Source organism: Bradysia coprophila, chromosome II (genome assembly GCF_014529535.1).
Source record: "Bradysia coprophila strain Holo2 chromosome II, BU_Bcop_v1, whole genome shotgun sequence".
NCBI lineage: Eukaryota > Metazoa > Arthropoda > Insecta > Diptera > Sciaridae > Bradysia > Bradysia coprophila.
The window spans coordinates 12,968,890-12,982,172 of record NC_050735.1 but is presented as its reverse complement, the minus strand read 5'-3'; the positions used below and the strand labels follow the sequence as shown (position 1 = coordinate 12,982,172).

Below are 13,283 nucleotides of genomic sequence, written 5' to 3'. Positions count from 1 at the left end.
ATTTGGGTCAAAAACTGACTGATATCTCGAGAATGACCAGGAACTCAGCCTGGCATCCGAACTTTTCGTAATCAGTGCACCAAACTACACCAAAAACGACCAACGATTCTCCTCCCCTTTCATGGTCACAGGATGTTCTGTGGCCCCCTGGACTAATAAGGTGAAAGTACTTACAGTTAATAGCAACTGAATCATGTCTCTCGAAACTAATCTAATGGCTGAAGTGTTATTTTCAATAATTTCAGTTAAGTAGAAAGTGATTGCAGAGATAATTCATTCAAAGCAACGCCGACGGTGTTGCAAAGCGGTAAACTTGGGGATGCCAAGCGAGCCACTATATTTTATTAGATGAGTAGGATCACACCTTTAAGGATCACAAGGCTCACAAGGAATATTATTTTACATGACTACTAGTCATTGACTAGGGATAAAAGTATGAAAAGTCTCGTTTTCGTGTGAATTTTTTTGATCCGAGGCATATCTGAGACATATCTGGAAACGAGACTTTTCATTTTAATACCGAGTTATGTAATGGATTTTACCAAGGTAAATATATGGGCGGAGGTAATGCCATTTAGAGGATCGGTCTAGCACAATAATTCGATGCTAATGATACCTTTTTTCGAAATGATTGACTATGATTTACTTGTGTTTCACAAAATGTTGTGCTTATCACAAAACAAATGGCTCAGGTTTCTAAGCAATTTTGTGTTTTTAAAGAAAACGTCGCATTACCCCTGCCCATATATCTACCTTGGATTTTACATTCTTCTGAAGCCTAAACCAATTTTCCCTAGGTTTGTAATAAGCCACTTTCGACACTAGGGAAAACGAAAGCATGTAAAAGCACTTTAATACCTGTGTGGAACGGATAAAAAAATTAACAAAAGATTCCAGCCGACCTGTTTCATACAAAACAACGTATCTAGCAGTGTGCTCTAAAGCTCAAGGTCAATAGCGGATCGTTCCCTTCCGATCTTCATCTTTTTAGACACATATAAATATTCAGAAAATGTCCGCGTAAATACCATAATTCACCATCTATTCATCAGCCTATAGCCTTGAAAAGCCTTATATTACCACAAGACTTATTTTCTTAGTTATCTTTAGTTAATAGCTTGAGGTCGACATATAACTTGTATGCCCTACTAAAGTAAAACAACAAGTGAGCTCTGAGTACCATACGGAGGCTAAGAATCACTCGCAGAGTCGGCACAAAAATTGTTATTTGACATACTAAAGTTTGTCAATTTCAATCGCCCTCCTTATATTGTAAATCGAAGAACGTGAACGCCGCTTATATTTCTTTAGTCGATGAACGCACCTTCTCTCGGTTCGCTCGGTTCTCTCACGTTTCCATTCACATGGCTCTCTCACACACACACATATTCCAATATGTCAAACATAATATCTCTTCAATAACATAACCGCAACTTTGTCGTGTTTATTTTTTGAGTTGTTTCCATTCGGATTTCGTTACCTCTTGTCATATTTTTGGACTTAACAGTCAACACCATGACTTCAACCATCAACATACGACTTGCATCCAACAGGGTGAATACGTCTCTAATGACGGAAGATAAAATTCCAAGATTATTTACACCAGGGGAGGTGATCACATCACAACAAAATTTTATGAGGTAGGACTTGTTGAATCGTGTCTGACCAAACTTTGTGATCTGACTCTTAAGTTATTGTCATCCAGGGGTCATGGAACGTATGGCGACGACGATAACATAAAAGCATCGTTGGCTGGTTGCTTGGAACAGGTGAATAAATTGATTTCCATAAAGCCACTGAAGAGCCGGTATGTGGGTGAAGTGGGTGACGTTGTTGTGGCTAGGATAATTGATGTGCAACAAAAACGCTGGAAAGTAGACACCAACTCTCGCTTGGACTCGGTGTTGTTATTGTCATCAGTTAATTTGCCAGGAGGTAAGTGTAGTGTGTGGGAAACAGTCGGACGTGGAATTTTCTCTATTGAAATGGCACGTTTTAGGTGAGCTGAGGAGACGATCCGTTGAGGATGAACACATGATGAGAAAATATTTACAAGAAGGTGATCTGATCTCAGCCGAAGTTCAGAGCATATACGATGACGGTAGCGTCTCACTTCATACACGAAGTTTGAAATATGGAAAAGTAGGTCGAAAGCTAACCATCCGGCCTGCATTACAAACGTAATCACCATTATTCTTACCATTTCACAGTTGTCACAAGGAATCTTGGTCAAAGTATTCCCATCACTGGTCAAACGACGCAAAACCCATTTTCACAATTTAACCTGCGGAGCGTCGGTTATTCTCGGTAACAACGGTTTCATATGGATATCACCGACCGTGAACAGTGAAGTGGAAGGCGATGGTGGCTTTACACAGAATTTGACCGAACCAGTTTCGCAAACGGAACGTCAGGTCATTGTACGATTGAGAAACTGCATTTTGGCGCTGGCAAATTGTAAAATGATGCTGTACGATACGAGCATATTGTACGCCTACGAGGAGTCCATGAAATATGAAGTGAATGAATTGTTACATCAGGAGGCAATTTTCGATGTTGCTTTCTTAACGCAACATCGTTTACGATTACATGATGAATGAGTGGATATGAGTTTTGCGTTTTTTTTTTTAGTTATTCGTTACTGTTGTTCGATAATCGATGTGAGATAAGAAGATCCTAGATGGGGAGTTGTCAATGTTCCCCATCGCGCTAGTAGCTTTAGTTAAAGTCTCAAGGAAAACTGTGAAGACATTGCATTTTGGCTATGTTGTACAAGCTTGTCCTCTAAAATATTTCGATAAAAGTACGTTTAGCCCTTCATGTCTATTAAGAGCAAATGTAAATTTCTATATATTGGTTGGGAGTAGCAACCCAAATTGACCAAATTCAGACAAATTCACAAATTGTAGTACTGCATTCCAAAAGAACAGAATTCATGGAATTGCATCTAATCAACCAAATGAACTAAATTCGGAAGATTCCGAGGTGCTCTAAGATAAGTCTGATGGATTTCGAGCTATTAATTTGAATTTGCTCTCTCGAAATTCATTTCTCATTTCAGAAATTTTTTTATTCTGAGACTCAATGTTTCTGGAAACTCGGCGTGGTTCAATGTACTTTAATTAAAAAATTGAAGATTTTTGGACATATCAGCTCATCATCCGGATTCAGCATATGACAATTTTCATACAAAAATACTATACTGTTCGAACCATTGTTTCGCTCGTACAGATCACTTACAGTTTGTAAACCAAAGGCTTATGCAGAATCAGCAACAGCTGAACATCTCCAGCTGGTCTACAAAGACAATACCTTTGTATCGAAAACAATTCAAAGGCAAAGCGTATCACTGTTGTAAGCTCGTTGTTTAGAATTTGTTTTGATTGTACATTATACAGAGTGTTTAGTGTATATGGTAGAGTGTGTCAGCTGGTGAAAATCAGCTGTTGCTGATTCTGCATAAGCCTTCGGTTTACAAACTGTAATTTCTTTTCTTTGATTATCTGAAGACTCAATACTAAACGTGTTACTCACGACTATCTTCCGAAAATTGTAATTTCTAACCATCAGTTTTCCTTCAATCAATCCACTGCATCCGACTGTACGGATGAAATTCAAAAAAAATTTTGTGGAGCCTGGTTCAAGGTTCTGATCAGATCGATGTCTGAAAACCTCAAATTAGCCTAAAATGTGCAATTCATCACCTAAAATCGAAAATACCCTTCTCTTTTGCCTATTGATGGCCTTCTTTTAAGAAATGATTTCAAGAAATTCAAAAGAAACTCGGGAAATTTTAAGGAATTCGAGAAAATTTAAGAAATTCACGAAAGTTCGAGAAACTTGATACAGCCTGGGACAGTCAAAAAAGTGCATTTTTATTCTATACGTGTTTCATCGATTTCAGCTGTTTTGCCATTGTAATTTGTATTGTTAAAACAGCTGAAATCGATAAACACGAAAATCATAAAAATGCCCTTTTTTGACTGTCCTTGGCTGTAAATTTGCGAAAAAAAATTCTCAAGAGAAGGCCCTGGTTTGATGATTATGCTACGATACAACGGAACAATTGACATTCAACAACGCACAGTATGTTGTATGATTTTCTACTAACCTTTTCTATAGTAGTCGATAAGGTCAAACGTTAACAAGACATCAACTGATTCAATTTCTTTCAAGAGATTGATGCAGCTGATGCCTTGAAAACGAGAAATCATGTTATAATGTAGGTCGATTTGACCATCCATCGGATTTCGTAGGCTGACAATTTTGTTCTAAACCATAGTGTCATCGATCAAAATTAGAGCTACACTCAGAGCTATTACATCTTTCTAGTGTATATTGTATATGGTAGGTGTGGTGTAGAGATGCTATTTTACCTATTTTAATAATACATTGCGGTCAAATAAATCCAAGTCTCTGTCTACACTTCCCACTTGAATCGAAACGAAGTCCGACTGACTATAAAATCAGAAAATAGTTGTTGTACAGTAAAGTTTTCCTTTGATTTTACATCAAAAATATCTCGTTCGTTTTGTTGTGTTTGAAATAAATTATAATGAAGACACCTGTGCAACACCTGCGTTACATATATCAATGAAATGGAATGTCTCGATGGAGGATTTTATTTATCTTCTTATTTTCATCGAGTTATTTTCTTCGGGGAATTGTTTTGGCTTCTTACCACTCAGATGAATGAGAATAGGTTTTCAGACTCATTTCGTGTCAAAATTTGTATATTTACCACAATCTCTACCCGAAGCGATATCATTTTCCTGTGTCAATTTGACGAATTGTTGACATGGTGGCGGAGAATATTTTGGTAATCGTAAGGAATCTCCAAATAAACATGTACCGTTTATACGATGGAAAATCTCCTCATATAACAGTTTTCATGGAGGGACTGGGACATCATATACACATCGTACATACATATTGCTATATTGGCATGTAAATGCGCTGTAGTGGGGATCGCTACGATTCGTGCCAGCGAAACGAAAAACCGACATAATACAAATATGCAGGAGAGGATTGTAAATGCCATTAGTTTTATATATAAAAGAGTCGGAAGACGATATTGTCGTCTTATTACGAGAAAAGCCAGCATCAAATGAAGGATAATAACATTTCGATATCGGGTTCTTAATTGCGGTACATGTATAATGTGCACAGTGTTATTGATTTGCGGTTCGTCGTGATAAGTAGATTTTTCTCTTAAACCAATAAACACATTCATTTGTTTGTATATACTAAAGATCGTGATCCAGACGATGTTAACGCATCGGTGAATTCTATTATAAAGCATACACAGTGAATTTACAAAACTTTGTTTATTTTAAGAAATAAAAAATTATAAAAAAACAGAAACGAACAATGAAAGCGATTTCCGATGCATCATGTGCAACAGGCGTAGCATCCGTACCATCCACACATACTGGTCGGATCGGCCGGCAACGGGTCGGCGAAAATGCTGAAATTCAAATGTACCTGTCCAAACTGAAAGATCTAGTGCCATATATGCCAAAGAATAAGAAATTGTCGAAATTGGAAGTGATAGAGAATGTCATCGATTACATCTGCGAACTACAAAGTGCATTACAGAAAAACACAAATTCGGCAGGCATTGATTTCGATGCGAGTGCGGCAGCAACATCGTTTGTTACACGACAACCTCTGGGTGTAGTGAATGGTAAGTTAAATTGAAATCAGTTCATCAGGTCTTAATAGTTCAGTGGTTATTAAGAATCTAATCGGCAGTTGAGATGTATACGTGACCGTCACTATTTTGATAATTTTTCTGGGGGAACAGATATTCTAAATAAATTTCTGTAGGACAGACGATGTCACTAGATTCTTTGAGTATTTAGATTAGACGCAGAATTTCCTTTGCTGACTTATTAATGCAGTTGAAGCATTTTTGTCTTGTTGAGTGGATTAGTGCAATCATTTCATTACAAATATCGGTCTATACTGCTCTACTACTATAATGTATTTAACGAATAATGAATATGTACACAAAGTGTTCGTCTGTCTTCTATTTTGTAATCTAAACTAAAAATACAAAATAAGAAACGAAATTCACACACAAAATGTATAAATAAAAATAACAAAAAAAAATATCTGAACATTGAAAAGCACACCTGCATCGCACTCATTATAAATGCTTTGTAAAGAGAGGTTTTTCGTTGAGTTTCTGTGTTGTGATATATTCATTTTGCAACAGAAACTGATTTCGAGGCGTGTCAGAGTGTGTATGAGAACAGCGATTATATTAATACGAGAACGGACTGTGTCTGTGTATAACTGCAAAAGTAATTAGAAACATTTTGAATATTTATATGAAGGCTTTTGTGCGGAACACCTGTGCGTGTTATTTTAAAACTATTCGAAATATGTGGCAACAATATATCGAATTTGATTCTTGTAATGTGTGAAGCATCACATACGAAGAGTCACACTCGATGAGTTTGATTTTGACGAATAAATTGTGTGAAATTTTTTGGTATTGTCAATAGATGTATAATCAACCGAGGATCAAATAAAATCCACAGAAAATCCTTCAAAATACGAAATAGAATCCTTAAATTCACAGAAAACCCTCAAAATTGTAAAAAATTCTTTAAAAAGCTAAAGAAAATAAAATAAAAGGAAGAAAACCCTTGAAAATTGAAAAAAAAATCTTTGAAAATCCGTCCAGATCCGTCTGAAATTTCTTAGAAAACGAAATCCTTGAAAATCCACAGAGAGTTGTCTTTTTGAAAAATTTTTGTCATCGAAATTTACAAATATCTTCTTCCCAACTCTTCGTCCTCAACTCACTCTCGTATTTCAATGTTTTCAATTTGGTTGATAAAAATCAATACAGTCAAAGGCAGTCAATTTTCAGCATAAATTTGCTTCAGCTGTTTTTCAGCTGATCCACACATACAATCAAAACTGGTTTTCCTTGTTCATACGGTTGAAGCTGCTACACGCACGCGCATGATAGTGGTAAAACCGTATAAAGACGTATAAACGGTTGTGATTGTTTGTATGGATCAGCTGAAAAACAGCTGAAGCTAATTTATGCTGAAAATTGACTGCCTTCGACTGTATGAAAAACTGTTTTCGTTAAACCAACACGAACCGTTTCAGTTCCCTTTCCAATATTCAGAAGGAATTTAGAATCGGGTTTTGAATTTAATTGGAAAAGATATTCATTGTACGAGTCGTCAGGCTTTTGAAGAATTAGAGAAATCAAGAACCAAACGAATTCGGCATAACCCTGACCTTTAACCTAAGTTTTATCTGATCTGACATATATCTGAGTTGACCTGAAATGAAATATTGTAATTAGGTAAATCTGTAAGGTCAGGTTTCAAGTTGGTTTTTAAAAATTTGTAAATTTGCCCAAATTTCAGATCAACCCTGACAGGTTTAAAAAATTCAGTTTTCCTGATTTAATCAGGTGACCTGAAATTTCGGTTCAGGAATTTTTTTACCATAGTTCCATTTGCAGGACCTGTCCCTAGCCTTAATTCGGCAAGTGACTTCGATAGGTGAATCTTAGTTTTTTTCCCAGGTGAGAATTAAACCTGAGGAAGCTGCGGGAATTTGCTCACAGATATAGTCTAACAGTTAAAACAATTTCGTGAGTGTGAAAATCAACTGATTCGATAACACAAACTGTTTCGACGACAATAAAAACAATGAATTTGGTTTTGGAGACCGAAATGACGCTCACTTTATGAGCAGATATTTGTCCATAATTTTCGTCAACAACGTTTGGAAACTTTGGGAACACTTTGACTCTAATAAATACCTCTTTTGAGGTAATTTTACAGAAAATGAATAATGTTTAACTGAGGATGTCACTTCAAAATTTTCCAGGACTAATGAACACTTCATTTTAATTCACATACGTACGTTACATTTCTATTCATACAATCTTTCTTTATTTCTTTTCAGGTTGCGGTGAATCTTTAAATAATAATTGTTGATTACGCAGCGCAACAACGTCATCAATGTACGACAATATTTCTGGTCGGAGATTTTAACCGGACAATTTCCGGAGAGAATTTTAGATTTTATTTTCATGAATGGAGTCACAACAAAATAATTATTTACAAGGAAAATGTAATTTATTCATCTTATCTGAGTCCTTTAGATCAACTGCTCAACCCGAAATATTTTATTTTTGTTTGTTTTAATATTCTGTGATCTGTAGAATTAATTTTTGTACAAAATGTGTCAATTGAATCTTGTCAATCTTGTATTGGAGAAATCGACACAAAATAGATGTAAAGAGTGCAGAGTGCATATTATGTGTAATTTTGTTAATTTTAACCATAAAACTATTGTAACAGACGTAATACCTAACCAATCACAAACAATTGCTTTTAATTAAAAACATTTTTGATTGAACAAAATAATCTCATTGTTTTACAATATGCATGGCTGACCACCGAGATCTAAAAGAGCGACAAGATAAAAAGCTACTTTGAACCGTAACAACTGTTTTCAACAAAGCAATTAGGTCAATCAGAAATCAGAACGTTGAATAGTGAGTAGTGAATAAGTACTAAACACTCACACTGTTAGGCATTCTTAGGCTTTTTGCGAAGAAAAAGAGAATCTATAGACATCAATACATTCGCGGTTACAGACGTCGTTTATATTATGGCTATTTCTTGGAGTTGGGACGGGTTGTCCCTGTCATAATTGTACGGTTTCCCATGTTAGAGTCCCTCGTCCATAACCGGACATTCAAAAAGAAAAAAGGAATTCCATTTCCGGGATAACTTGAAATGAAAATTCAGAACTCTGCCAACTGAATTGAAAAAATTGTCTTCGAATGACGCTTACAATCTTCGTTGTTGTGTACCAAAATTTCGACACTATCCAACTCGGTAACCGTATCCATATATTACCTCATTCTACGTCGTTTTATCTCACTAAGTCAATTTACAAAGCTGCAACTCGATCATACCACATTTTGAACGTAACTTATAGAGCGTGAATTGTGTAGATGTAACACCAACACAGATCAGGCTTTTACGGGCCGAGTTACCTTTTACGGGCCTAAGCAAATTCATGTCTAAATTTCACTCATGTCTGCTGTAACCTTTAGTCCTTAAGTAGCCAAAAGTTAAAAATAAGTCAAATTAGTGAGAAAATCTGATACTGAGAAGACAGAAGAGAACGAAACTAGAACGATCGTATAAAACCTGATGATTAGAGACGCAGGCAAAACCAATACAATAATTCGGGCAGGTAACATCTAACGTCTCCTAATTTTAATTTAAAATGCAGTTCATGTCCTAAGTCTATGTTTGATGTAACTCTTTTAAGAACTGGTGACATCACACAGCTTATATGCGTACTTATATGGTTTGTCTACTTCCACGCGTGTGACGATGGAGCTAGTATTAAAGACCATCTGGTAGAAGAGCTAAAGCAAATTTCGACATTTGGTATGAAGTTAAGTGAAAATCGTTCAAAGAAATTACAGCTGAGTCATTAGTGACCCTAATTAAGGCTTCAATCAACTAATTACATACTTCAAGTGGTAATTTTCCTTGGAAATCGAAATTACTATCAATGTAGAGCTGTCAACTGTGAAGTCAGCTGAAGGATACACATAACAACGCGAAGGAGACCTAATTCAAATATTTCTTTTGTTAATTGGTCAAAACTGAGAGAACAAAAATTTTAATTAGGTCTCCTCCGCGTCGTCATGTAGCTAGTGTTACGCATTTAATAAAAACTCAAATGAAATCTGTAAACAAAGCTCTCGTAAAACAATTTGCGCCTCTTCAATTTGAATGACAATTGAAAACGTTTGAGCAACAAAATTAAATTAATTTGCCGCACAGAAAACGAACCATACGACTAATTAACGAGAAAAACAAACTGCGCCTCTTATGGGAATTTTGGAATTTCCTTTCGTCATTTTCATTAATAAATTCTATCTCGACACGTGCTCAAATAAGTTGATTGCTTGTTTTATATCCCCCCTTGGTCTATACGATATTAGAATTTTATCCGTGGGTACGAATATTACGCTGGTTGTGTGTGCATATATACACACAATGCTTGTATAATATGATACCAATATAGCCGGAACGAGGGTCGTGGATTAAAATGTGTACAACAATAATGCTACGAACATTATATATGCTGCCATGTGATAGGTAATGTAAGTTGGTTCATTGTGGGGTGTATGTGTTCGAAAGTTAAAATAGATTTCGTTGCATGGCTTCATTTTATTAAAAATATTTTCCTTAATTGCAACAAAAGTCGGAACGTCTGTCGTCCACGTGTCTGCGGAGTTATTAATAACATGGGAAAGTTGTATTTACATCGACTATTTATTTCGATTGTACAGTTTTATGGGAAAATATGCTTTATGGCAGTGATGGTAATCTCAAAATCCTAGTATAATGAGTGAAGCAGAAGCTGTTCTTTTCGATTTGGATGAAGGGCAGTACACAATTGATATTGTCGTGTGTAGTATGCAACGGTTATATCGATACTACATTATCATGTCCTTCCCGAATAAAAGTCTCAAAGGTTCGAAAAGGAGACGTCTCCAGGTCTCAAATCCTTTGTATTGTGAGACGTCTCTTTTCGAACCTTTGAGACTTTTATTTTTACTCGGGTTAACCATACAAGAACGTTTATAGTCCAAGTATATAACAGAACTTCCTTTGACCATCTTCACATTTTATTCGAAAATCTCTTTGTCGTCGTATTTTTCTTTCCACCCAAATATTTGTTTCCTTCCGAAAATAAATGCTCGACACGCGTAATAACGAACAGAGAAAGAAAAGCACCTTCGACAACATACACCGCTGAATAACGTACAACAAATTCCAATAAAACATTTGGTGTATTTCATTTCATTCCATTCCATCAACTTAATGAAGTGTACGAATAACATATAGGACAGGGTTGTACATCGACTTATATTGTGGTGCAAAGGGATTTATTTCCTTTCAAAGAAATTACAAATTTTTTTTATTTATGAAACGTTTCGGGTGCGTTCTATTTTTCTTGTTGACGACATGGTAGTATAGAGACATATTTTGGAGGGTATACCTCCGTCTGTCTAAATTACCGTAAGATGTATACGTGCAGTTATACATTTAAGAGTAAAATATGTGCAGATGTTGAACCGAACATATTGTAGAGAGGGATGACTCTTACGAAAAGTTTAGTAATATTGCAGGAGATGAATACTTTAGTCCCCAAGGAGCAAGGCAGTCAATGGATAATTCGTGCTGTTCATTTTGTTTAATATTTATACATTTTTATGGACACCTTCATTGTTGTGAATGAAGACTTCCTCCCCAATCTGACTACTTTTCATACTCAAAATTAAAGGTCCAAATTGGTGCTTCAATTGGTGTTACATTTTTCACATCAAAGAGAAACTTCCTGAACATAAGGTCTAGGAAGTATTTTGCTTCTCACTGACAAAGCGTGTTCAATAATTTCAAAGTAAAAACTTGTTGACGTTGCTGCGTTCAATTCAGGTAAATGAAGACTTGGCTAATTGTTGTCTAAATGAGGGGTCTGAACTTCTATAAAATTGCTTCTTTGTCCAAAACACAATACTTATTTGTTAAACGATACAGAAGGAAAAGTGGGACCGAAGTTACAGCTGAGGTGAGAAAATGACCAGCGGCATAAAAATTGTTATTTGTGCAACAGGGAAGAAAAGTTGGGAATTGTATGTGTTGTCTTCACACTTCACTCGAGAAAATACAATTTCCAACTTTTTTTTTCGAGTTAACGACGCTTTTCACATCAAAGGCTTCTGAAGTTTCAGCGAAGGACGAAGGAGAAAAAAAACGATTTTCTAACATGCGTTGTGAAAAACCCTATTTTCCCCACTCATATGAAAGTGACGTTTTGTCTGATGACATTTAGGCATTTTCTCTAGTGACTGTCACTTTGAAAATAGAGTAACAAATTGATGCGTTCGTTTCGTGGAGAAAAATGCCTTGCACAAATGAAAAACGTTGTGTTCACTACTTCACTCTGGCCGCAAAACTTTTCTCTTGTTGGGATTTCCAGTGGTCCCACTAAAATTTTCGTGTCCTACCGCAGGACATGAAGACATTTTTTTGAGATTTAATAAAGAAAATAACAGACATTCCAACTATGGTTCAAAGTAAGTATTTATGCCACTACAAACTTTAGATGCCTCTGTGGCATAAAGTGTTGTATTTGACTCAATGCAAAGTTTATTATGCTCACGATGTGTATTATGACAAAAGCCCTATTTTAAATTCTAAAATATCAACTAGATAGGCCTAAGCCCTTTAATAAAGTACTTTGCACCTCGATTGCATAAATAACAATTTTTCTATTTACGGTTTCGGTTTTTTCAATTCTTCGATTTTCGTCTTCGTTCGCTGGATTGCAGCTGTTATAACTGCATGTGCCTTAATCAATTCACTTATTTCCACGGTTCCGTTCGAATTTACAAACGTCAGAGTAAAGTAAACCAGGCAGGAGCTCTTGATTTGACTAGGGACCTGAATAATATAGTTGTCTTACTTTTATGTCAGTGTCCATTTGAGTTCATTTTTATACAGTGTAATTAGATGCTTGCTTGCTTGCTTATTTGACGTTTTAAAAATGAACCGCTCCTGCCTGGTTTATTTTACTCTGCCGTGAATTTACAGCTTTGCTCAAACATTTGTTACTGTCGATCAACAATTTTTCCGCCACATTTAGCGTTAATTCCTGAATCCTGACCAATCGATCTATCGATTTCCCTTACATTGTCTTCCTTTAGAATTTTTGAAGGTCTAACTAAATAAACCTGATAGTTTACGACAAAATGACAGCAGACGATCCGTTATGGGAATATTTATAACACCCTTATATGCATCAATAGCATCCTTGACTGGCTGTTGTTCCTTGTATCGACTCTTTATTTTGCAGAAGGTTTGTGCTGAATACAGAATTTGCGTAGCTCAAACAAAAACACGCTTTTGCAAGTAGTGCAAAATAGGAAAGTAGGACACTGTGGCAGGCCTCTCACTCTAAATTTGGACTCCTTATAAAGGAATTAAGGAGGTTTTAGCACAAAAATAAGGAGAAATAAGGAAATTGTTAGTTGAAAATAAGGAAAAATGAGGAGACATTTTTCGATAAAAATCGAAATTATTCTAAGATACAGCAATTAACATCGGAAGTCCGCTTCAACTTTAAAATAAAACGCATTATTGTTTATTTTGACGTATCGCTTTTTTAAAGTTGTATCGTAAAATTCACTTTTATCACGATGCAAA

At 35.8% G+C, this 13,283-nt stretch overlaps 1 protein-coding gene and 1 long non-coding RNA gene across 2 annotated transcripts; both read left to right on the top strand.

Annotated features, from left to right (window-relative positions):
- Window positions 1–1,401: 1,401 nt before the first annotated feature.
- Window positions 1,402–2,610, top strand: LOC119074172 (exosome complex component RRP4). Its single transcript, XM_037180172.1, has 4 exons — window positions 1,402–1,640; window positions 1,706–1,935; window positions 2,000–2,142; window positions 2,211–2,610. The coding sequence occupies exons 1-4, from the start codon at window positions 1,516–1,518 to the stop codon at window positions 2,598–2,600; spliced, it is 888 nt and encodes a 295-aa protein (XP_037036067.1). The 5' UTR covers window positions 1,402–1,515; the 3' UTR covers window positions 2,601–2,610.
- A 2,429-nt stretch (window positions 2,611–5,039) lies between these two features.
- On the top strand, window positions 5,040–8,400 carry LOC119074191. The gene is made up of 2 exons (XR_005087155.1): window positions 5,040–5,686; window positions 7,945–8,400. It is a non-coding gene; the product is annotated as an uncharacterized LOC119074191 (long non-coding RNA).
- Window positions 8,401–13,283: the final 4,883 nt, after the last annotated feature.

Coding starts and splice junctions, on each gene's coding strand:
- LOC119074172 (XM_037180172.1), top strand. CDS start 1,516: ATGACTTCAACCATCAACATACGACTTGCATCCAACAGGGTGAATACG. Junction 1,641..1,705: donor TCACAACAAAATTTTATGAG/GTAGGACTTGTT, acceptor ATTGTCATCCAG/GGGTCATGGAACGTATGGCG. Junction 2,143..2,210: donor GAAGTTTGAAATATGGAAAA/GTAGGTCGAAAG, acceptor ACCATTTCACAG/TTGTCACAAGGAATCTTGGT.